Source organism: Sinocyclocheilus grahami, unplaced genomic scaffold (assembly GCF_001515645.1).
Source record: "Sinocyclocheilus grahami isolate Dianchi unplaced genomic scaffold, SAMN03320097.WGS_v1.1 scaffold104.1, whole genome shotgun sequence".
In the NCBI taxonomy this organism is placed as follows: domain Eukaryota; kingdom Metazoa; phylum Chordata; class Actinopteri; order Cypriniformes; family Cyprinidae; genus Sinocyclocheilus; species Sinocyclocheilus grahami.
The window spans coordinates 710654-736620 of record NW_015505283.1 but is presented as its reverse complement, the minus strand read 5'-3'; the positions used below and the strand labels follow the sequence as shown (position 1 = coordinate 736620).

Here is a 25967-nt window from a genome sequence, read left to right as displayed (position 1 = left end):
GGTTCAGTGAGGAGTGGTCACACCGTCTATGCACAGACGCGCTCATGCAGTGGGATTTTTGTCTCGCTCTCCGACAGATGTACAGTAAGTGCCCACGCTTCATTCTTGCATGCAGAGGCATTGCTTTCATTATTGCTGAAAATTTATGTTGTGTGTGTTTTTATTATAATAAGATATGGGTGGTTCTGCAAGTGTTTGGAGAGAACTGCTAGAAATATGAGGCTTTAAAGTAGCTTATTTGGAAACTGGTTTGTATCAAAGTAAAGCTCTCTTCTTGCATTTTGTGTTTAAAAATGTGTCAAAGTTACTTTATTATAATAATCATGGTGGTGATAACGATATTTTTTAACAGTTAAACATGTCTCCTTTCACATAAATGCAAATAATTATGCACACTTTCTGACAAACATTTTTTTTTAATTAATTTAAAATAAATTTTTACATTTACGTTTAATTTTAAATGTAATTTTTTATTTAATGTATTTTTGCAAGTCATATATCTAAATAAATGATTTCGTTATATTATTGTAGCCTATAGAATTTTTATAGAACTAGTGGCCGGTTTTTTGAGGTCTCTTAAAAGTGTGCAAAGCTACTATCTTATTTATGACGTGAAAAGTAGTAATGATAAGAGGAAAATAGTAGGCTTGGTGGTTCGAAAAACACATTATTTTTCACATAATTTACATTATTAAAATACCTTTCTCCCCAGCCTGGCACAAACGGCTCGATTAGTTCCGGCTTTGATGAAGGTCCGCCTTCCGAAAAACAAAATGTGTTGTGATTGGTTAGCTGTCCCAGTGCGTTGTGATTGGCAAACATCTTAGATGGTGTTTCAGTACTGCCACGCCCCTTGCTCCGTCTTTCAACAAAAGGTTTTTGGCGAATCCGGCACTGTACTCCCTCATGTTGTGGAAGCTGTCCTCAGTAAAATGCACAGCACACAATAGCAAATTGGGGTTATAATGCTCAGGAACAGAGTTAAAAAATAAATTGCAACCACTGTTTCCTGACATCATCCGCTTTCGGAAGCCCAAAGAAAGACCTTTGGGCACGGAGGTGAAAAAAAACAGCGTTTCAGGCGGTCGCACACCGAAAATTTGTTCAGTTTTGGGTGGAAATGCCTATTGTAAGTATTTGTTTAAAACGTCCTCATCTTTTTCTCCATGCCTGCATGAATATGATAGATTCGTTACTTGTTAGGAGTGGTCTCACTAGTCTGAGATATGCCATTTCATTAGCAGGAATTTCCTTCAGTCCTGAAGGCTTGCATACAGTGTCGCCAATAAGATAAGGACCTAGTCTGGTTTGGAAATGAGGGGGAAATGCAGTGTTGTTGCAACAGTTCCTGAGGAGGCACACAACTTAAGCTCCTCACATATGAAATATATTCTTTATTTTTACAGCGATTAAATTGCACATAAAGCAGTTGTGAAAGAACAGTTTTAGAACGTTTGGTAAACTAACAGAATGGAAATTGTATCTAGTCAAAATGTGAATGGTTTGGCAATGCCTTGAAGTCTGACAGTCATGAATTATTTTTTTTGAATTAAGGAGATCAGAAGGGTTTCTTAGGTGTTAGTTAGCTAATTTGGTGTATGTAGGCCAAAAATTTGCTCTTGGGTTTAGGGATTTTAAAAGCCAACTAATTTGCACATCTGGAGCTCCAGTTAGAGGTGATCAGATCCATATGTTCTATGCTGTCATCATGCTTGATCATGTACAAAACATAGTACCATGGAATGTTTACATCATATGCAACATATGCAGCTGTGTTATAGACATGGTCAGTATGCAAAATAAATGGGAGTAATTAGAAGAGAGCATCAAAGGCGTTTGTTTACTTTATCTGATGTGGTGTGCATTGCCACATGGTGTCTGTCTGCGCTTGAACATTTGCCATTGCCATTGTTGAATGCAATTCTAGTCAAGGTCCAGATTGGTATTTTTTTTCCAAGAATTTTTCTTGGTATATTCTCTGTACTGTCATCCTTACCATTTATATTATATTACTATAACTGAATGGCATGATATTCCTTTCTCTCTCTTATCGCTTGTGTGCCAATGTTTATTTTCCACACTCCTTTGTTGGCATGCATGCTAGTAGCATTTTACCTATCTCCAAAATCAATTTCTGACTTAAAATCAGTAAATTATTAGAATTAGAAGATTGTGCTGTAATCAGTCATTTACTTTTAAGAAATAAATAATCATAACTTAGCTGTGTCTAAAGGCTTTCATTTGCTCAGATTCATGGAATGTTATGGTCATTAGATGATTTACTTACTTTATTCATTTAAATGTTGTCCTATTTATATTTGTGTCAAACATTGTCTGATCTCTGAAATCATAAGGAAACAATTTTGAAATAAACGTGCATGCAAAGATATGCCTCAGTGACATGTCATGACCTCTGGTTTTGGTTTTCTCAATCAGTCAACTCTCTCTTCACAGTTTAATTACTTCCATGTGCACAATATTTGATCTACCTTTCCTGTTACCCTTAAACATATGGGCCTCACAACCGTTTTTCGCTCAGTTGGTTCTGGCTTAAGGGTTTAAAACTCTTTTGGGAAGTTTGGATATAATTTTTTAAAAACATTTTATTAAACATGAGAGCAAACGAGCAGAATACATATTAGATGTGAATTCCTTTGAGCTCCTACTTTGGGATGATGGGCACATGTGTAACTTTCTATTCATAGGACATTTGTATCTCTCAAAAACATGAATGGAGTGAAGCAAGCGGATACAGATGTGTCCATTGCCTTGTGGAAGGCAAAGAAGAATGTGACTGAATTTGATTAATGAAAAATAACAACAAAATATATTGACCTTTATCTCTCTCTCCTATGCCGCCCAGCCCATTAAGTTTTGTCAACCAGTGGCATGAGTTAAAGGAACAGTTAACCCAAAAATGAAAATTAGCTGAAAATGTACTCAAGCTCAGGCCATTAAAGATGTACCTGAGTTTGTTTTCTTCACAGATTTGGAGAAATTTAGCATTACATCACTTGCTCACCAGTGGATCCTCTGCAGTGAATGGGTGCCGTCAGAATGTTTCTTCTTCAATCCTCCAGTGAAAAAGTTAATTCCCTGTTGCTTAGAACTGTTTTCACTTGTAAACGGTGCTTGATTTGTGCATATTTCTCTCCTGATTAAGATTAGGCAACTTTTTCATTGGAGAAAGCAATATTATGGTTAGAGGACTCATATTTTAGCAGTGGCTTGAAATTAAAAACATCTTAATGATGGATCTGTTTATTATAAACATGCAGCGTGTCACTTTACAAGACGTTAATTGATGGACTGGAGTCATGTAGATTACTGTGATGTTTTTATCAGCTGTTTGAATTCTTATTATGACGGCACCCATTCACTGCAGAGGATCCATTGGTGATGTAATGCTAAATTTCTCCAGATCTGTTCCAATTACGAAACAAACTTTTTAAATTTTAAGGTGAAATCTTTAGCAATTTTTTATTTTTGGGTCAACTATTCCTTTTAGTGTGGAAATATTTGTTATTTGATTAATGGCAGACAAGGGACAATGTTTGAAACCTGTTTTCAAACAATCATTATTTGCAATTAATTTTAATTTTAAGTTTGGTTCCACTGCTACCATCTGGATTCAGAGTGTGGCTTCCCAGAAAGGATAGGAATGGTCTAAACATTCATTACATTTTGCATTTATTTCCCTTTAAAATAAGAAAAAATCTTAGCACCTGAAAACATTACATGGGACTATGGGAAGTCTAACATTTATGTGGTTGTTGGGGCCTGTTTTTAAGAGGTTGTGTTCTTCATGCCAGGAACAGATTGGAATTCCTTTCTTCTCACCACATGAAAGCTTTGGGGTCTTGGGCTATGAGAGCTTGAGGGTTTAGACAGGCCCACTATTGACTTTAAATTGCACGGCTGGTCTGTGTGTGAAACATGCTCTCTGCTGTCATTCCAACTCAAACAGGAAAAATAAACCCTTTTGTTTGCCTCACTGTAGTAGCTCATTTATTTGGTCATTGCTATGTTTTAGTTCATTTGGTAGCAGACAAACTCATTTCAGTTATTTGTTTAAAATATGTATTTTTAGGAATAATCGTATCTTTCTGATGTATTTCTTTGACTTTAATTTTTTTAAATATATTTTTTATTCACCTTTAATAAAAGCCAGATATCCACTGGTGTAAGGAGCGTCTTGCTCAAGTTAGGGATCAAATTAGGTTTAGTATCTGGTGATACTAAATTTATTGGAAATATCATGCTAAAATTATTTCCTTTTTTTCTGTTAAGGTCTTCGGGACGTGCTAAGACAATGGGGAAGATAAGGACATTTCTTTCTGGTTTAATCATTATATCATGTTTCCTTGTAAGCACTGCACAGCAAACAGGTAAACACCTTCCAGACAAATACTTGCCATGTCTAATTTACTGAAAATTAACAATTTCCTTAATAATATATGGATTTTTATTTTAACATGGCCCACAGAAAATGTTATTGATGATGAATGTTATGTGTTTAGTGTTTTTGAGCAATTGTCTATTTTTTTTTTTTTTATTGTATTTATAGTTTGTATTGAGATTTTTTATTTGATATACTACCGTTCAAAAGTTTGGTCAGTAAGATTTTTATTTTGAATAAAAAGAAAACATATATTCAGCAAGGAGAATGCACTTAATTGATTAAAAGTGACCGTACAGATTTAAATTGTAACAAGTAAATTCTATTCTTTTCAGCTTTCTATTCATCAAAAAAAAAATGAAAAAATGTATCATGTGTCCCTCAAAAAATTATTAAGCAGCACAACTCTTTAAAAATGTGTTTTGAGCATCAGATCAGCATCTTTGAGAATGATTTCTGAAGGATCATGTGACACTGAAATCTGGAGTAATTGCAGCTGAAAATGCAGCTTTGCCATCACAGGAATAAATTACATTTAAAAAAATCTATTAAAATAGAAAGTAGTTGTTTTATAACTAAAATAATATTTCACATTATTACTGTTTTAGTGTATTTTTAATCAAATAAATGCAGCCTTGATGACATAAAAGACTTAACATTAAAAAATCCTACCAACCGCCAAATTTTGAACAGTAGTGTATATTTGTGTCATTTATGACACTTATACATGTCTTAATTGTCATGTGTTGTCTATTATACTCTCTTTGATAGGATGCCTGGATGAAAATCCATCATATGACCTTGTATTCCTTGTGGATAGTTCTAGCAGCATCAGTACTCGAGACTTCCGGGATGTTAAGACGTTCATGCACACATTCGTGGATGGTTTGGATATTGACACTAAAAAGGTACAAGTTGGCCTTGCTCGGTTCAGCACCGATCCCCGCAAAGAGTTCCTGATAGGGGACTATGCAAACAAAGCGGAGCTGTTTAAGAAAATAGATAACCTTCCATACCAAACAGGAGGCACATTCATGGGAAAAGCCATGAATTTTCTTAAGGACAACTATTTCACGAGTGCGGGTGGAAGCCGTATCAATGTAAAAGTGCCTCAGATTGTTGTGGTGATCACAGATGGAGACTCAGCCGATGATATAAAAGAACCTGCTGAAGATCTGCGACAGAAGGGTATTATCATCTTTGCCATTGGTGTTGGTCCAACAAATATGACTGAGTTAAAGGCTATCGCCAACAGCCCACCTGAGCGTTTTGTGGTTAATATTGACAATTACCAAGCACTGCAAGGACTGACGACCACCATGAAGGAGACAGTGTGTATCTTGATGAGGGATCAGGGGAAAGGTAAATTAAGTTTTAAAAACCATGTTCAGAAGTCAACAAGCCAGTATACACCTGATTTCTGAATCTGTCTCTGGCAATCCAGTCACAAGTGGTCAAGCAAGATAACTGTTTACACCTGGTACAGTGTTATTCAATTCGATTTATATACAGTTATATTTGAATTAGCGTTTAAATTTTTTTTGAAGCTTTACTTTTATTTTTAGTTCAAGTTTTAATAATTGTATGTGCTGTTTATTATTATGGAATGTACATCAGTGATGTTACTAACTAACTGTTATTGTATATTGCCAATACAAACACCCACAAAAGAAAGAAAGAAAATAAAATAAAATAAATTAAATTTATATCAAGCATGTTGAAGAATCTTGATGAATATTTGCATTGCACTCATGCCTCATTTCTTTTGCAGCTTTTTCTGGCTGAAGTTGAAAAGAGTTCTGCCCTGTGTCTTGTATTTTTAAAATCGTTATATGTGAATGGCTTCTTACTAACTTTTATCTTAAATGACCATCACTGCTGGTTAAGTTGTAAGCAATAACTGTGTAATATGTTGAATATTCATGTATTTATATGTGCAAATATATAAAATAGTTGTCAATTATTCATTTTGTGTCTGTTTCAGCCATTGCCCCAAGGTTTGCTGATGTATTTGTCCTGGTGGATAGTTTGGCCCAGAGAGAAACACAGCAGATAAGGGAACTTCTCAACCAACTGGCTGTGCAGCTCAATGTGGGAGATGGATCTCATAAGATCGCACTGGCTCAATTTGGAGAGAACGTCGTCAAGGAGTTCCTGTTTAATGACTACAAAGTAACGGAAAAAGCCAGAGGGTTCATAAATCGGTTCGAGCCCAGGCCCAATGGAGAGCGAAAATTAGGACAGGCCATAGATTATGTTCGTACTCACTTTCTTAACACGGCGTCTGGCAGCAGAATCGCTAAAGACTACAAGCAGTATCTGCTGGTACTGAGAAAAGGGAACTCTTTCGACTCCACTCTGAGGGCCATAAGAACAATGAAGAATGAGGATGTGACTGTTATTGATATCAGATTGGAAGCAAATTTACGCTACCTGTCACCTACGCTACACACTTTCCAGGTTGATCAGAATATCATTGATGTTGCAGCAGATATCACAAAACGAATTCAGGAAACAGAAGTTTTCAATGTTACAGGAGGTTAGTTTACCTTTATTTTAACTACGAACAATACCGACATAACAGCACATTATGAATGATATATTCTTTAAGAAATATAGTCTTAAATGCATATCAGTCAATCTGTTGTAACATCTCATAAACACCATTTGTACTCCAGAGCTTAAGGGGGTAGCAGAGAGCTTAATATTGTTGTCTTGTTTAGCAAAATGAGGAGCCAGTAAAACAAACTGAAAACCTTATTTGTGACCCTGGACCACAAAACAAGTCATAAGAATAAATTTTTTGAAATTGACATTTATATATATATTATATATAGACATTATATATGATGTATGGTTAGTTAGGATAGGACAATATTTGGCCGAGATACAACTATTTGAAAATCTGGAATATGAGGGTGCAAAAAAATCAAACACCTTTAAAGTTGTCCAAATGAAGTTCTTAGCAATGCATATTATGAATCAAAAATTAAGTTTTGATATATTTACGGTAAGAAATTTACAAAATAACTTCATGGAGCATGATCTTTACTTAATATCCAAATGATTTTTGGCATAAAAGAAAAATCTATAATTTTGACAATGTTTTTTTGGCTATTGCTAAAAATATACCCAAGCGACTTAAGTCTGCGTTTGTGGTCCAGGGTCACATTTGATTAAAAAAACATGCAGTGTACACCGTAATATACAACTATAATTTTAATAAAATGTGTAATTTTGTGATAATTGTTACTGTTAAATTTTACCACAGTATTTTCCACTTGTTAACCTATATTAATATATTTTTTTATTGTCTTTGAACAGATTGCACATCAGCCCAAGTGGCGGATATTGTGTTTATTGTGGACGAATCGGGTAGTATCACAAGTAGCAACTTTCAACTAGTGAAACGTTTACTCCACCGCACAATTAGTGGCCTCGAGGTGAACTCTGAAAGTGTGAGGGTGGGAATGATTCTTTACAATGACAGACCCAGTGCTGAATTCTACTTGGACAGTTTCGTTAACAAGAGAGATATTCTGAATTATATTAAAATCCTACCATACAGAGGTGGAGGAACTGAAACTGGTGCGGCCCTGAAGTTTGCCAAAGACAATCTCTTTACTAAGAGGAGGGGCAGCAGGAAAGCTCTCGGTGTTAAGCAGATAGCTGTCATCATCACTGATGGCAAGTCACAAGATGATGTCACCTCCCCAGCTGCTGAGCTGCGGCGCTCAGGAGTCACTGTATATGCCCTCGGGGTGAAGAATGCTAGTGTGGAGGAGCTCCAAAAAATAGGATCTTACCCTGAACGGCAGTTTGTGTTCAATGTGGATAGTTTTCAGATGCTTACTTCGCTGGAGAAAAGCCTCAGAAAGAGCCTTTGTAAGGTTGTGGTCGATAGAGGTTTTGACAAGAACAATAGATTCATCCTAAAACAAGGTAAAAGCAACAAACAATGTAGGAAATGTGTTAAAAGAGTCAAAAACAGCAACTTCCTATATTGTCGAGGGAGTACATAGGCCTACTATTTCAAGTAATTGATTGATAAATTAGTTATATTTAGTTAAATTCAGCATGATGTTTTTTGCCTCATAACTTTTAATGAAATGTTCTGCCACTTTATGTAATAGTTGAGGAGAAATGATTACACAATGATAATATTTTTCATAATAATTTTATTACTTTGTATTCTTTTCCATACATTTTTAGACTTTATTTTTATTTTAACATCATAATACCCTTAATTTAAAGAGCTTGTGCTGAATATGTTATGCTTTAATTTAGTATGTTATTTTTGCTTTTGGTTTCTGCTTATAGTTTCTTGTACAGTACTTGTAATTTAGTCTTCACTTTTAGGATGTGTGAACACAGAGGAAGCCGATATTTATTTCCTGTTGGACCACTCTGGCAGCAATCGTGCTGACTTTGAAGATGTGAAGAAATTTATCCTGGGCTTCCTGCAACTATTCAACATTGGACCCAATCAAGTTCGTGTGGGAGTTGTGAAAGCCGATCGTGATCCAACTCTACAGTTCAGCCTGACGGAGCACAAAAACAGAGTCTCCTTAGAAAGGGCTGTGCAGAACATCATTCAGCCCTATGGAGGCACAGAGACAGGCAAAGCACTAACTTATGTGGCCAGTCTCTTTAGTCAGGCTAAAGCATCCCGTCCGGCTAGGGTTCAGGAGATTCTCATTGTCATTACTGATAAGGAATCCCAAGATGAGGTGAGTGAACCAGCGGCAGAGCTGAGGATTCAAGATGTTTCAGTCTATGCCATTGGATTAAGGGATGCCAACCAGGATGAGCTCTTGAGAATGACGGCTGACGCAACTAAGCAGTTCTATGTGAGCAACTATGATGCTCTGAATGCCCTCAAGAATGAAATTATCACAGATATTTGTTCACAAGAGGGTAAGACTAATACATATACTGAAAAAAATGTTTTTGTCTGGTTTAAAACAACATACATTTAGAAAAACTTGAAAACATTAAAATGCTTATTAAAGATACACTACCATTCAAAAGTTTGAGGTAAGTTTTTTTTTTGTTGTTGAAAGAAATCAATGCTTTTATTCAACATGGACACAGTAAACTGATGTGACAGTAACATTTATAATATTACAAAATATATTTAATTTTCAAATAAACACTGTTCTTTTGAACTTTCTATATATCAAAGAATCTGGGGAAAAAAACTACCATAGTTTCCACTAAACTGCAATTTTTCCCAAGATTATTAATGATGATAAACTTTTGAGCACCAAATTAGCATATTAGAGTGATTTCTGAAGTATCTTGTGAAACCGAAGACTCAAGTAATGGCTTCTGAAAATTCAGCTTTGCCATAACAGGATTAAATCGATAAATCGATTAAAATAGTTAACAGTTATTTAAAATTATAATAATATTTTACAATATTACTGTTTTTACTTGGTAAGCATTCAAAAACATTTGAAAAATTCTTGAAATTCCACAAACTTTTGGATGGCAATGCAGCGTAAAGATTTTATTTCTAATTTTGAATATGTTAGATGTATTTACTGGATTTTTTCTTCTACTTCCTTTAGCCTGCAAGAACAAAGTGGCAGATATCATGTTTTTGATTGATGGCTCTTCTAGCATTTACAGCCTAAACTTTACATCAATGAAGACGTTTATTACCAAAGTTGTAAATGGTACCGTCATTGAAAAAGATAATGTGCACATTGGGGTGGTCCAGTTCAGCGATAATCCACAAGAGCAGTTTCCACTGAATAGGTACTACAACCAAGATGAAGTAGCAAAAGAGATCAACAGCATTACACAGCTAACGGGAAACACATACACTGGAAAAGCGCTCTCATTCATTTCAAAGTATTTTGACAAATCCAACGGCGGTCGGCCTGATGTTCCACAGTTCCTTGTAGTTATCACAGATGGGGAAGCTCATGATGCTGTCGCTGTACCCGCGAAGGCCATCAGAGACAAGGGTGTGACCATCTTCTCAATAGGTGTGGGCAGTGTAAACACCACGCAGCTCTGGGAGATTAGTGGAACTCGAGATAAAGTGTACGTGGAGAGGGATTTTGATGCACTTCAGTCCATTGACAAAAACCTCCAATTCAAGCTCTGCAGCACTGAAACAGGTGAATCATAAACATTACTAAAATGTTCATGTATGCCACGTTGACAACACATCACTGTTGAGAAGATCGGCTTTGTGTTTTGGATGTTGTTAATACAGGGTCTTTCATTTTATGAGTTGAATTGTGAATTCTGCAGGAAGTTGAATTGAAATTTGAATTGGATTGACAGAAAGTTCAATGTACTGATTTATAGTTCCAAAAAATTCAACAGGCAAAGGCATTCTGCAAAATGCCACCCTTGGTAAATTTGAATTAGAATTTTTCCAAAGTAAAGACGTTACATTAGAGTAAATTCTATAGGTCAGTTTTGCACACAATTTTACTTGAAGAGTTAATAAAGGGTTTAATAAAGGCCTCTTGAAGCAAAGCGATGCATTTGTGTTAGAAAAATATTCATATTTAAAACTTTATAAATCGTAATCTCTAGCTTCTGCTAACTGTTGTATGCACATTCAAGAGAGAGTGGCGTTTACAGCAAAGGAAAACCAGTCTCTTGGATTATATCGAAATCCTCTGATGTTTTCCTTTACAAATCCTCGTTTTGTACTTCTAATTCGTGACCGGTGTTTTCTTTTGCTCTCCCTTCTGAACTTCTGCGTTTGTCACTTCTCACCGGAGCTTAGGCTATGCCTACATCCTACGCAATCCGCTATAATGCCACTCTCTTGTGTACACGCATATGACAGTTAGTAGTTAGGGTGAGTAAATCATGGGGCCATTTTAATTTTTGTGTGAATTAACTTACTTGAATAGCAATTTGGCTTCCTGTTAGTCACCCGGTTAAAATTATTCAAATGCAAACATGTTGGTAGACTACAAAGTATTGCTGTGAACAACATACTGTAGATACGACCAGTATCAAGCAAGCAAGCACTAGTACTTGGAGAATATTATTTTTACAAATCCTTGTTTTGTACTTCTAATTCGTGACCGGTGTTTTCTTTTGCTCTCCCTTCTGAACTTCTGCGTTCGTCACTTCTCACCGGAGCTTAGGCTATGCCTACATCCTACGCAATCCGCTATAATGCCACTCTCTTGTGTACACGCGTATGACAGTTAGTAGTTAGGGTGAGTAAATCATGGGGCCATTTTAATTTTTGTGTGAATTAACTTACTTGAATAGCAATTTGGCTTCCTGTTAGTCACCCGGTTAAAATTATTCAAATGCAAACATGTTGGTTGACTACAAAGTATTGCTGTGAACAACATACTGTAGATACGACCAGTATCAAGCAAGCAAGCACTAGTACTTGGAGAATATTAATAAACGTTTTTCTCATATTACTTGTAGATTGTCCGGGCAAGCAGTTGGCTGATGTGATCTTCCTGGTGCAGTGCACCAGACGGATTCGTATTCAAGACTTTGAAAACATTAAAAACTTTTTAATCTCCGTGGTGAACAGCACACAGATTGGGGACAATCTAATTCGCGTTGGCATTATTGTTTACTCAGGCACTCCAAATCAATTTTCTTTAAACCAGTACAACAATAAACGTCAGGTAGTTGAGGCCATAGAAACCTTGAAGTCCCCAACTGGAAACGAAAACACAGCTAAGGCTCTTGGATACTCACTCAATTACTTCAAAGAAGAGAATGGTGGGCGCCAGAAACGGGGCATTCCTCAAATGCTGTTCGTAATTACGGATGGTGATGCTAGAGACAGACAAAATTTACGTGCACGGGCTGAAGAGTTTGCGGCCAAACATATAAATGTGTATGGAATTGGAGTGGCTAGAGCTCAAGAGAGTGAGCTGGAGATCATTACCAAGAAAAAAAACAAAATCTTCCATGTTGATAATTACGAGGGCCTTAAAGGACTGCAGAAGAACATCTCCAGTGTGCTTTGCAATGCAACCAAACCAGGTAAAAGCTTTTGTTTCAGACTTTAAGAATTCAAAGTCAAATTAGATGTCAGATTTATCAACATGATTAGAACTGGATTGTTTCTGATTGTTCTGTCTTGCAGAATGCCAGATAGAGGTAGCCGACCTGGTGTTTCTGATTGATGGATCTGAAAGCATCAACGAGGAGTCATGGAGAACTATGATTGCTTTCTTGCTAAATGTTGTGAACCAGCTCCGTATTTCTCCAGATCTTTTCAGAATTGGTATAGCCCAGTTCAGCAGCTCATATCGGAAGGAGTTCTACTTAAATGAGCATATAGATGTGGAGGGGGTGAAATCAGCAATTCGACAAATCACGCAAATTAGAGAAGGGACAAAAATTGGACACGCTCTAGGTAACGTTGTGGAATTCTTCGAGGAGAGCAAAGGGAGTCGCACAGTGAGTGGCGTACCGCAGAATCTTGTACTTATTACTGATGGCGTTTCATCAGACAGTGTGAACGAAGCAGCCGAATATCTCCGACGCCGTCGAATTAACGTCTTTGTTATTGGAATTGGGGATGTCTCGATGCCACAGCTCAGTTATATTGCCGGGTCACCGGATAGGATATTCATAGTGCAGAACTTCAACTACCTTAATCTGACAACAGCAACATTTGTTGATGCCGTTTGTGTTCCTCAATCCTTAGTAGATCCAAGTGAGTAGAAGTACCTATATATATATATATATATATATATATAAAACCTTGCTATGTGTACTGCGTTAGGCTAACCGAGACTTGCATTTTATTGCTCTTTTGTTGGATTTTATTTATTCTGTAGTCTTCATTTGTAAGTCGCTTTGGATAAAAGCGTCTGCTAAATGACTAAATGTAAATGTGTGATATTAAATTGTAGAACTGAAAATAAATTAGAATATACCTTTAAGATTAACTCCGAATTAGGAATCCACAGTATGTTTGTACTATATTGGTTATTTGGCTAATATTAGAGTTTTTTTTTTTTACTTATCATTTTTGTTTTATATTGGATATTAAATGTTCATAATTAATTGTTAATTTCCCATATTTTTTCATTTAAATTACCTTCCAGATTACCCGTCATCTAACTCTCACTTAAAATGACTCTTTATTAACCCTAATTGTTTAACTATTAATTTACTGTTAAATGAAATCTTTAGCAAATCTCTAAATGTAGATTTTTCATATTGCACATAATAATGTTCTTCTGATGCCCAAATTAACTTGTAGCATTTAAAATAATTGATTTTTAAAAATTATATATATATATATATATAAAACCTTGCTATGTGTACTGCGTTAGGCTAACCGAGACTTGCATTTTATTGCTCTTTTGTTGGATTTTATTTATTCTGTAGTCTTCATTTGTAAGTCGCTTTGGATAAAAGCGTCTGCTAAATGACTAAATGTAAATGTGTGATATTAAATTGTAGAACTGAAAATAAATTAGAATATACCTTTAAGATTAACTCCGAATTAGGAATCCACAGTATGTTTGTACTATATTGGTTATTTGGCTAATATTAGAGTTTTTTTTTTTTACTTATCATTTTTGTTTTATATTGGATATTAAATGTTCATAATTAATTGTTAATTTCCCATATTTTTTCATTTAAATGACCTTCCAGATTACCCGTCATCTAACTCTCACTTAAAATTACTCTTTATTAACCCTAATTGTTTAACTATTAATTTACTGTTAAATGAAATCTTTTGCAAATCTCTAAATGTAGATTTTTCATATTGCACATAATAATGTTCTTCTGATGCCCAAATTAACTTGTAGCATTTAAAATAATTGATTTTTAAAAATCGTTTCACTTTTAATTAAATTAAATTAATAGGATAGAATTTGAATGTCAGCTATTTATTACCTTTAGCGTGGCAATAATTATTAATATATGCATATAATTATTCACTTATGCATATTGTTGTGATTAGAACATTGACAGCATTCAATTTATCACATATAAATTCTGTCTCTCTTTATTTAGGCTGTACTATTGACATTGGCATCGGATTTGACAACTCGCTCACCAGTTCAAGTTCTCCGTCAATCTTTAGAGACCAAAAAAAGTTGCAGTCCTACCTTCCCGAGATCATCCGGTACGTTTCAGTTGTGCACAACCTGTGCTGTATCCGCAACCCAACCCTCAAAACCAATGTAGGGTTCCGATTGGTCAATGGTAATGGAAAGATGCTGGATGATTTTTCCTTCGACGAGTACGATGAAGGTGTGGTAAAAAAAGTGATGGCACTTCAGACTTCACAATCTCTGAAATTCAACACCCAGCTTCTACGCTCGTTTGAGGAGAAGTTCAGAGCTTCAAATTCTTATGTAAAGGTGAGAACAGCAGTTAACAAACCAGCACATCTGAAAAATACATCAGAGATGATGGATGGATGGATGGATGGATGGATGGATGGATGGATGGATGGATGGATGGATGGATTGGTTGGTTGGTTGATTGAACCAGCACTGACCACCATAAACCGGCATGAACCAACAAAGATTTTTATGTTGTTTTAAGCTGGTCTTTTAATCAGAGAAGAACGTTTTTCTTTGATTTTACTTTCTAGGTGCTCATCATCTTTACAGATGGATTGGATGAGCCTGTTGAGGACCTTCTGCTTGCCGTCAACAGCCTCAGGACCAGTGGTACAGCGATTAAACAGCAATGAGTTTCTTTAAAACACTGCACTTCATGCTGCAGTTACAGTTACAGATGTGCCTGCTTCAAATCAACGGAGGTTGAATATGCACATTATGTTTACTAAGACTCCCTTTGTGACATTCACAGGTGTAAAAGCATTGATGACTGTGGCGCTAGAAGGACTTAAAAACTCTGCTGACCTGCAGAGTCTGGAGTTTGGTCGAGGGATGCACTACAAGCAGCTTCTCTCTATTGGCATGCAGAATGTGGGCAGTGTCATGCAGAAGCAGATTGTAAGTCAATTTAAATATCCAAATCATAGACCAAGGGATGAGACTTTGAGAGAATCGGATCATGGCGATGAGGAATGGCTTTGTATTTCACAATTTTAGTGCTATGAGAACATTTGGGCCTTATTTGGCACATGCAAGTACATTGTTATTTGAAGTACATTAGCTGCCTTATCAATCACAACAGTGTTTTGACTGCTGTGTAAACAAATGGCTTTCTGTGGGTGGGAGTGTGAGGCTCTCTAAGAGGAAGGGAAACAGCTGTGCATTTTTAAAGAGTTCTGAAGAAAGATGTCTCTGCTGACCTGCAGAGTCTGGAGTTTGGTCGAGGGATGCACTACAAGCAGCTTCTCTCTATTGGCATGCAGAATGTGGGCAGTGTCATGCAGAAGCAGTTTGTAAGTCAATTTAAATATCCAAATCATAGACCAAGGGATGAGACTTTGAGAGAATCGGATCATGGCGATGAGGAATGGCTTTGTATTTCACAATTTTAGTGCTATGAGAACATTTGGGCCTTATTTGGCACATGCAAGTACATTGTTATTTGAAGTACATTAGCTGCCTTATCAATCACAGCAGTGTTTTGACTGCTGTGTAAACAAATGGCTTTCTGTGGGTGGGAGTGTGAGGCTCTCTAAGAGGAAGGGAAACAGCTGTGCATTTTTTAAAGAGTTCTGAAGAAAGATGTCAGGGTGTCAAGTGCTTGGTATCAACAGTCACTTTATAACATAAAACGCCTTCCGCCAAGTGTTTCTCATTCTCGCACTTTCTTCCAATCCGCAGGATACAGTTGCCTCAAGGGAGTGCTGTAATGTGATGTGTAAATGCTCAGGTCATGAGGGAGCACGTGGAAATTATGGTCGTCCAGGGATGAAGGTGATTAGATTTAGGACCGTAGATTTACTGAACAATATTTGAAAATGGAGATAAGTGTTTAATTTGTCACTGTACTGCTGATTAGGGGTCACTTGGACTGAGGGGACTTCCTGGCTTCCCTGGAGAAGAAGGAGGACCTGTAAGTTCTTCATTTTACACTTGGACTGGTGCGGATGGTTACCAAAGTCATTGTAGAAATAGTGCTTTTACAATACACAATGTTCAGCTTTATAGAGGAAAATAATGTTGAAAATGAAGAAATTAAAAGGGAAAAAATTGAAAATGCATTACATACTATATACGTATATCTTACTCTAACAATTAAATGTAGAATAAAACAACTTTTTCTTGGTCAATGATGTGGCTGTTGTCATCATCTAATATGAATGTGCTATTTAAACACACTCTAACATTAAAAGTTTGGGGGTCAGTAAGATTAAAAAATATTTTTTTTCATCAAGGATGAAATTGATCAAAAATGGCAGCAAAGAACTGTACATTGTTATAAATTAATTATATTTCAAATAATTGCTGTTCTTTTGAACTTTCTTAATCATGGTTTCCACAAAATATTAAGCAGCACAACAGTTTCATTGATAATAATAAATATTAGAATGATTTATGAACGATTATGTGACACTGAAGACTGGAGTAATTGATGATGAAAATTCAGCTTTGCCATCACAGAAATAAATTATATTTGAAAATATATTGAAATAGAAGCAGTCATTTGAAACTGTAATAATATTTTATAGTATTACCATTTTACTGTATATTTTAGTGGGCATGAGAGACTTTAGAGATACCTTACAACCTCAAACTTGGTACTGTATTTGTGAGAAGCACTATTCATTTTTGTGTAAAACACTTTTTGCTCAAAAATGCACAGTAAGCTCTTTCAATATCTGAATATATTGTGAAAATACTAAAATACTGATGTCCTATGACTTTCATGTACAATACATATGTGTTTCAGGGTGAGAGAGGGCTTCCTGGGTTGAATGGAACTCAAGGACATCAGGGATGCATTGGAAGAAGAGGCATAAAGGTAGCACGCAGTGCTATGTGTTTTCTTACTTAATTTTAAATGTGTTTTTTAGCGCTGAAACCTGCAACATTTAGTTTTTGCTGTTTGCTTATTTTTCTTTAGGGTGGCAGAGGCTACAGAGGCAATAATGTGAGTACATCCATAAGACTACGGATACTAACATCTGAAGTTCACATGAACATGAGAGAGCAAAATAACTTTAAGATAGCTTTATACATCATACAAGTTTCTACCTAATTATTGTCAGACAGCAGTTACTAGCCGGCATCTGTGTTTGGATTACTGTCTTTGATTGCCATCTGGAAAGGTTTGTTTTAGCCTGTGGTTTTTGTTGTTTTTATGAGGTTGCATATAAATTGTGTTCCTGTCTCCTTTCTTATTCGCTTTCATTTGGCTTGTTAATGAATGTAATGTAACCGCTGATTACTTATTAGTGTCGTAAGTCTCTTTTAATCTTCTTTTTTAATAGGGAGATGATGGAGAATATGGTTTAGATGGGGTAAATGGTGAACAGGTAAGAAAATTATGGTGCACTTCTAACATCCAATGAGTAATCCAGGGCTGATACATAGATATGATGCAAACTAAAATAAACAAAAGTTATCTTAAATATATAATATCTGTATACTTTCTTAAATTCTCGCTAAGGCAGTCTCACTATTATATTAAGTTTATTCACAAAATATGTGTTATATATTAACCACTTAGCAAAAACCTAACAATTGCACGTTTTGTTCAGAAAAGTCAAAATATCTAGTTTCCCCTGAATTTTCACAATATGAAAGTCATGCATTTCTGTCGAAAAACAAATTCCACATCTGTTTGTTCCTCTCAGGGTGTAACAGGACCATCAGGAAACCCAGGAGAGCGAGGAGATCCAGGCAGCCCAGTAAAATCCATCACATATATTCTTCTTTGTACTTATCAACAATGACACGGTCTCTCTTTAGTGCTTTAATTTAATTGATTTATTCATATGTATGATCTTCATTGTGCTCAAACTGCAGGGTCCAAGAGGTATCAGAGGATACCCTGGAAACCCAGGACAGCGAGGCCTAAGAGGAGATCCAGTTAGTAGACTTTAGCCACACATAATTATCCTTTAATGTAACAAAACACAGTTCATACTATCATTAGAATGGTGATTTTTAATTTACATTAATTTCAAAAGATTGTTCAAATTAGATTCAAGTAGTTTGCATACAGTAATTCAGTTCATTTGTCAAGCTCACTCTGTTACAAAGGAATGGTTTGTGGTTAACATGGTTTCTTGTTGCCAAATTTGGCAAAGAATGTCTCTAGCGTCCTGAAGCAAAATAGTGAATTGTAGGGTTCTTGTGGGGAATAATAGCAGGTGCAAGGACAGCGACTGATAAACGTCATGCAGTAGATGTTCCAGTAGTGTTTGGCTGAATTTTGACCCCTGTTAATCCATTTGATTATAATCAGGGAAGTCCAGGATTAGACAACAACTCCCGCGGTTCTAAAGGTGACATCGGCGGCCCAGGCATTCAGGTATGGGGAGATTATTTAATTTTACTAACAACTGACCCTTAACAGTGACATTTTACATTTACATGTCTAAGTGTAGTAATAGAAATTTTAGGGCTGCAAATAAAAATGATAAACTAATCTGTTGTTTGTAATCGTTTTGATTAATACAGTAAAAAAAAAGTGTCATTTTATTTTCTGTATTCTGTATTTTTTTGGAAAACATGTTATTCTGCATCCTGGCCGATGTTCTATTCCAAAAAATGTTCACATTTACAGTAATTCTATAAAAACATAGAAACAGATATAAAAGCTGTAACCCAGAAAACAGATGTCAGTGACAGAAGACCAGACGATAATGATTGATAATGAAATTTGTTGTCGACTAGATATTTATTATACATTTTATTAGTAGTATTTATTTTTTATTGTTGCTTAGTCCTTGTGTGTGTGTATGTATTTATATATGAATGATTTAACAACAAATATCAATTATTTTCTTATCATTCTCTCTATGTGTGAACAGGGTGAACCAGGTCCAGATGGTCTTCCTGGTCAAATTGGTGATAATGGCAGACCAGTAAATTAATCTTAATCTTTGATATGTAAATATAGTACAGAAGTATTAATTTATAAGCCTGTTTTCTCTTTTAATATCTTGATCTTTATTTTCAGGGTCCTAACGGCAGAAGAGGCTCAGCGGATCTGCAGGTAAAGTACTGTCGAAATATTATTTAAGCCACTTCTAAAATTATACCAAATAACTTTTTTGTTGGTGAATTCAGGGTCCCAGAGGGCCTTCAGGAACACCAGGACTACAAGGACTCCCTGGAGCCACAGGTCCACTGGTAATGTAGAGTTGTAGCTTAATGTTGTTTGCCAGTTTGTTAACAGTGAGAAAAGATGCAATTGAAGTTGACATTTGTGTTGGAGTACTATTAATTATGTGAAATGTATGTAACCCCCATTCAAAATGCATTTGATCTCAAATTGGATGTATGTAAATATTTTGAGTTTGAGCTTGTGATCGAGTCTTTCTTTCTGTCTCTGTTCAGGGTGCTATTGGTCCACCTGGTCCAGTTGGGCAGAAAGGTTATATTGGTCTACCTGGACCTCAGGTGCATGTTGAAAAACAATGAATTGACTATTTTATTTGGTTACTGTTGCCATTAATATCCAGTAAACCACATCCGGCCATCAATGAGATTGTGTTGATTTCTTTTACACAGGGATCTCCTGGCTCTCCAGGAAGGCCAGGATCTAAAGGAAGTTCTGGGTCCAGAGGACAGAAGGTCAGTGACTTCTTTGTAAATCATCCTCTTTATTTATACATGTAAGCTTTTTTAGCACTAAACCTTCTCATCTTGCAGGGCCAGCCAGGTGATCCTGGAGATAAGGGAGCTTTCGGATCTCCAGGCCCTAGAGGACTGCCGGTTACTTTTTCTTTCTTTTTTTATACGCTACCAAAACTCAGCAATATTGGGCATTATGCATCATCATTTAGCAAATTCAGAAATGCTGTTTTGTTCTTAAATGTAACAATTCAACATTTTTTCTGATTGTCTTTATTTGGCATTATTTACAGATGCAACCACTGATTGTAACATTTATTTCTCATAGGGAAAAGATGGTGCAGATGGCTATGGATTCCCAGGACCCAAAGGACAGAAGGTTTATAGAGAACTATGTTGCAATAATTTGTTCTAAAATATCAAATTTGCGCAATGCCACAATATACAGTATGGTATTATTTCACTAAAAACAACATATAGTCTTTTAATATATATTTTTAAATATATATATTTTTTATTTATTTTATTTTTTTCTTAGGGAGATTCTGGTTTCCCAGGTTATCCTGGACTTCAGGTGAGTTTTCATTCATCCAAAACTTGGAAGTACAGTAATTATAATGTGGTTGGTTCTAAAATAATCACTTGATAGTATAACCAATAATGAGTGAACAATGTTTAGTCACTCTTTTTTTTGACATTCAGGGTGAACAGGGTTTTAAAGGAGGAAATGGAGGTGGTGCTCCTAAAGGCAACAGAGGAAGAGGGGTAATAACATTTTAAAGTTACATTTTTTTACTCATTCTATGAACCTTAAGGAGACTTAATTGGATATCTGATAACAGGGCAATGCTGGAAGGCCAGGACCAAGTGGAGATCCTGGCAGCGAGGGCATGACTGGACACAGGGTATGTTTATATTAAAATTATTCACATCATGATCATGGGAATTTGAAGGGATACTGAATGTTGTTTTCTTCACATAGGGCCCAAAAGGACCACGAGGAACCAGACAGATTTCTGTAAGTTTCTGATTTTTTAAAAAGTTTTTATTACTGCTGAACAGTTTAACATTTAAAATGTTATATGTACTGGAACCTGGAAAGAAATTGTGGGGTTTTGAAAATAACACTTTAGTTCACATAATGTAAAAAACATAAAATCTAAAACAACAGTTTAAAATAATAGTTTTATATTTTAAAATGTAATTTATTTCTGTGATGGCAAAGCTAAATTTTCAGCAGCCATTACTCCAGTCTTCAGTGTCACATGATTCTTCAGAAACCATTCTAATATGCTGATATTTTTGTGGAAACTGCGATGCATTTTTTCAGGATTCTAAATGTGGTAATGTAAATTTAATACAAATAAGTACAAATATAGTATATTTGCAAAGTTACTCCACAATAATCAAAATAGAGTTGTGTCTAAATATGAAGTGTCTAAATTTGAAATATAAGTAAATACATTGAAATAATGTTTAATTTTATATATATACACACACACATATACAGTATGTATATACATCTAAATAATATAAATTATTTTGTAGGACTGTCAACTGATCTCATATGTCCGAGACAACTGTGGTAAGAAACCTTTATTTATGATTCTTTTTTTTTCTTGAAATAGATAATAGCCTTATGATGATGCTTTTTATTTACTTTTTTTTTTTTTTAACAGTTTGCTGCAGAGGTAGGTAACTTTTTATGTCATATTTCTAAGAACATTGAAATGAGAAGCCAAAAATGTGAAATCAATTTTATAAATGAAAATTTAAAATTAATTTAATTCATTCATTCAATTAAAATTAAACTCATTATTAAATATGGTCTCTTACTCGTCTCTCTCTTATATATTTGTCTCTTCAGATAACATAAAATGCCCTGCCTACCCCACTGATCTTGTGATTGGCTTGGACATGTCTGAAGATGTGCTTCCTCAAGGCTTTGAACGCATGCGTTCTGTAGTCCTTAGACTGCTGGACAATATTAACATTGCAGAGAGCAGCTGTCCAACAGGGGCTCGGGTGGCTGTGGTCTCCTACAGCTCCTACACCAGATTCCTGATCCGCTTCACCGACTATCACTGCAAGAAGCAGCTTATTGAAGCGGTGAATAACATCGCCTTGGAACGCACTTCAAATCGACGTAACATAGGCGCTGCCATGCAGTTCGTGGGCAGGAATGTCCTGAAGCGTGTGCGAAAGGGTGTCCTGATGAGGAAGGTAGCGATCTTCCTCACCGCTGGAGAATCTCAGGATTCGACGTCCCTCACCACAGCCATTCTAGAGTACAAAGCCCTGAACATTAAGCTTGGGGTCATCTCACTAAGAAATGTCCCTAATATTAGAAGAGCTTTTGAGGTAAAGTTACTGTAAGCACACTTAAATCTGTATTTTACTTAACCTTTTATTATTTAAAGGAATAGTTCACGCAAAAATGAAAATTCTGTCATCATTTACTCGCCTTCATGTTGTTACAAATCTGTATGACGACCAAGGGGAAATTTTAAAGTCACACTTTTCTATTACTTGTAAAGTTTAAGTTAGTGAATTGGTTCATCAAACCTTTCTGAATGCTGACCGAATTTTTACTTTTGAGTGAACTGCCCCTTTAATGATTTCATCATGATGTGTGTGCCTAACAGAAGAAGTTTTAATACAAAACTGTTTTTAACAGTGTGTAGGCCTATTCATTCTCGTTGTGTGATGTTTTGTTGTATGCAGGCAGATGAAACCCAGAGTTTTATCTTGACTCTGCTGGGTAGATTGCAAGAACAGAATACTACTCTCAGTAAGATCCAGAGTTGTGTTATTTGCTTTGGTAAGACCCAGTCATTTCTCTCCATCTCTCTCACACCCAGTGATAAAATATGAATGTGTCAAATAGGAATAAGAAAATAAGGAAGAATCATGATTCATTCTATAGAAGATGATCTAATATTTAACAGTGCTACACGAAACCAAAAGAAGACCCATCATATCACATCATATCATATCATATGTATAGTATGCCATTCAAACGTTTGGTATCTGTAAGATATTTTTAAAAGAATCTGCTGACCAAACTCACCTCATTATTGTGAAGTATTGTTGCAACTGAAAATAACTTATTCCAGTCTTTAGTGCCACATGATCCTTCAGAAATGATTTGAATGTGCTGATCTGCTGCTTAAGAAGTATTATTATTATTGTTGTGTGAAAAACTGCTTAATATTTTTGTGGAAACCATGATATTTTTTCAGTATTTCCTTGATGAATAAGTTCAAGTTCAGCATTTACATGAAATAGAAATATTTTGTTACATTATAAATGTCTTCACTGTCACTATAATTAATGTAATACATCCTTGCTAAATAATAGTATTAATTAAAAAACCTTTCCCAATATAATAAGTGTACAGTGTCTCAAACATTGTTTATATTTGCAAAAAGTCTGCAAATAAGGTCAGACAATTCAATATGAACTCAAACATTTCTCATCAGATGAATGTGTAAAAGTACTATATTCGGATAGATAGCTAAAAGCATTAAATAATACAAAAAACTGTTTAATAAACATACATGCGAGGAATGGAGTATGTGTAGAACATTGTGAATGATAGGTGTTTGATTTCTGCAGATCTCCCTATGGAGGTCTGTGGTCTAGTTTGTTTGTGATCAGCTCTCTTTTCTCTTCTAAGATCCCTGCAGACCAGCTAGAGAATGTGACGGCACCAACCTGCCATCTGCTCCTCAGGAGGTGGACATGGACTTAGCAGTGATTGTGGACGGCTCCCGTAGCATCCTGTCTGACGAGTACGAGGGTGTGAAGGAGGTGCTCGGCGGTGTGCTCGATCAGATCGTCGTGAGCAGTCAACCCAACGGGGCTGACAGACAAGCGAGAGTGGCCGTCTACCAGCAGAGCTCCTCGTACAGTGAAGCCCAGTCCGTTGTTTTCAGCTTCCAACAGTTCCCAGATCGCAGTTTAATGAAGCGGAGCATCTACCAGGATCTACAGCAAACCGGAGGCTCTTCCCGACTGGATCTTGCGATGGAATACGTCATAATGCAGGGCATCCTCACTGCTCCTAAGGGCCGCAAAAACAAGGTGGTGTTGGCCATCATTGGAGAGGAGATGGCATCTCAGGACAGAGCGAAGCTGGACCTTATCTCCAGGGTGGCAAAGTGTGAGGGTGTTGTTCTCTTCACCCTGACGGTGGGTGACCACATCAGCTCTGCTCAGGTGGAGGAGCTTGCCAGCTACCCCTTAGAACAGCACATCATTCACCTGGGACACTTGAAACATGGAGAACCTGAGTATGCGCAGCGCTTCATGAGGACGTTCTTCCACATTCTGAGCAGTAAGGAATGCTTTATGTCATTTAATGCAGATTTGAGGACTTAAACTTTGGGATAGTTCAGCCAGTCAAACTGCTCACACTGATGACAATCAGAAAGCACAAAAAACATGTGTTTTTACCATGAGGGTGAATAAATTATTAGGATGGCTTTGCATAAATTTGTTCATCTTGAGGGGCTTGTTTGTGTTAATATAGTTTATTTGTGATTGCAGAAAATGTGAACTCCTACCCTCCTCCATCACTCCAGCGTCAGTGTAGCAATTTTCAACATCGTCCAGGTCAGCGTTTGGACTTCGAGGCTGCAGAGAGACCTGTATATAGGTATCATCTGACAAAATCTGATCTGTTGTTCTAATCTAATGTTAAATATCTGTTTGTTTGAGGTCATAGAAGTAACACTGAACATTGAACTGAGTATTTATTTATTTAGTTTCATAGTAAGAAGGAAGGTGCTTATTTAATAAGCTGCAGGTTAATAAAATAAAGCTGCAATAGTGATAAATAAATAAATAAATACATGTTTATTTATATATACATTTATTTATAGTGAATGTAATTTACATATAATGCATGTCATTTACATAGAAAGGTGCAGGTTAGTAAAATTCAGGTTAATAAATTTGCAGTGAATTTATTTATGAATGTAATTTACATTAAAAAAGGCAGGAACTTATTAAGACGCAGCTTAAAACTGGCAATAGAGTATATTTATTTATTTATGAATATACATTTATTTATTTACATAGAAAGGCAGGTTAATAAAATCTGAAATGAAATAAAATGAAAATAAATAAATAAATAGTGAATGTAATTTACATATAACAAATGTAATTTACATAGGAGGCAGGTGTATATTTAAAATGATTCAGGTTACCTTTTTAAATGTTTTATAAATGTAATTTACATGGAAAGCAGGCAGATACCTATTTACAGTTTAATAAAATAAGCCTGCAATAAATAAGTACATGGAAAAAAGCTTCTTAATAAGATGCAGGTTGGTCTTGTATAGACAGGTGTGTGGCTTTCCTAATCAAGTCAAATCAGTATAATCAAACACAGCTTGACTCAAATGAAGGTGTAGAACCATCTCCAGGATGATCAGAAGAAATGGACAGCCCCTGAGTTAAATATATGAGTGTCACAGCAAAGGGTCTGAATACTTAGGACCATGTGATATTTCAGTTTTTCTTTTTTAATAAATCTGCAAAAATGTCAACAATTCTGTGTTTTTCTGTCAATATGGGGTGCTGTGTGTACATTAATGAGGAAAAAAAAATAACTTAAATGATTTTAGCAAATGGCTGCAATTTAACAAAGAGTGAAAAATTTAAGGGGGTCTGAATACTTTCCGTACCCACTGTATATCATTTTTGTTTTCATTTATACATAGATTTGTTTATTTATAATGTATGTAATGTATGTTTATTTATAATGTAATTTACATAGAAAGAAAGCAGGTACTTATTTACAAAGATGCAGGTTATTAAAATAAACCTGCAATTAATAAATACATTCATATATTACATTGCTTCTGTTGTTCTCATTTGTATGTAAGTCACTTTGGATAAAAGTGTCTGCT

At 35.7% G+C, this 25967-nt stretch overlaps 1 protein-coding gene across 2 annotated transcripts in view; it reads left to right on the top strand.

Moving 5' to 3' along the window:
• The first annotated feature begins 55 nt into the window (after positions 1–55).
• Positions 56–25967, top strand: part of LOC107588488 (collagen alpha-6(VI) chain-like) — a 29069-nt gene continuing 3157 nt past the window's right edge. The window contains exons 1-37 of one of the 2 annotated variants that reach the window (XM_016276598.1): positions 56–84; positions 4291–4388; positions 5171–5761; positions 6384–6938; positions 7724–8341; positions 8759–9316; positions 9973–10530; positions 11822–12394; positions 12498–13073; positions 14390–14739; positions 14976–15054; positions 15197–15342; positions 16126–16218; positions 16304–16357; positions 17195–17266; positions 17369–17395; positions 17736–17780; positions 18102–18155; positions 18274–18336; positions 18716–18781; positions 19284–19337; positions 19433–19468; positions 19543–19605; positions 19813–19875; positions 19987–20049; positions 20128–20190; positions 20378–20428; positions 20588–20623; positions 20752–20814; positions 20892–20954; positions 21032–21067; positions 21598–21634; positions 21729–21740; positions 21917–22410; positions 22774–22870; positions 23729–24388; positions 24601–24709. In XM_016276598.1, the coding sequence (XP_016132084.1) occupies positions 4313–4388; positions 5171–5761; positions 6384–6938; positions 7724–8341; positions 8759–9316; positions 9973–10530; positions 11822–12394; positions 12498–13073; positions 14390–14739; positions 14976–15054; positions 15197–15342; positions 16126–16218; positions 16304–16357; positions 17195–17266; positions 17369–17395; positions 17736–17780; positions 18102–18155; positions 18274–18336; positions 18716–18781; positions 19284–19337; positions 19433–19468; positions 19543–19605; positions 19813–19875; positions 19987–20049; positions 20128–20190; positions 20378–20428; positions 20588–20623; positions 20752–20814; positions 20892–20954; positions 21032–21067; positions 21598–21634; positions 21729–21740; positions 21917–22410; positions 22774–22870; positions 23729–24388; positions 24601–24709 (7154 nt within the window). In that variant the 5' untranslated portion in view covers positions 56–84; positions 4291–4312. Of the gene's footprint in view, positions 85–1087; positions 1130–4290; positions 4389–5170; positions 5762–6383; positions 6939–7723; positions 8342–8758; positions 9317–9972; positions 10531–11821; positions 12395–12497; positions 13074–14389; positions 14740–14975; positions 15055–15196; positions 15343–16125; positions 16219–16303; positions 16358–17194; positions 17267–17368; positions 17396–17735; positions 17781–18101; positions 18156–18273; positions 18337–18715; positions 18782–19283; positions 19338–19432; positions 19469–19542; positions 19606–19812; positions 19876–19986; positions 20050–20127; positions 20191–20377; positions 20429–20587; positions 20624–20751; positions 20815–20891; positions 20955–21031; positions 21068–21597; positions 21635–21728; positions 21741–21916; positions 22411–22773; positions 22871–23728; positions 24389–24600; positions 24710–25967 lie in introns of those variants that run through there. The other variant, XM_016276599.1, reaches the window with a different exon arrangement.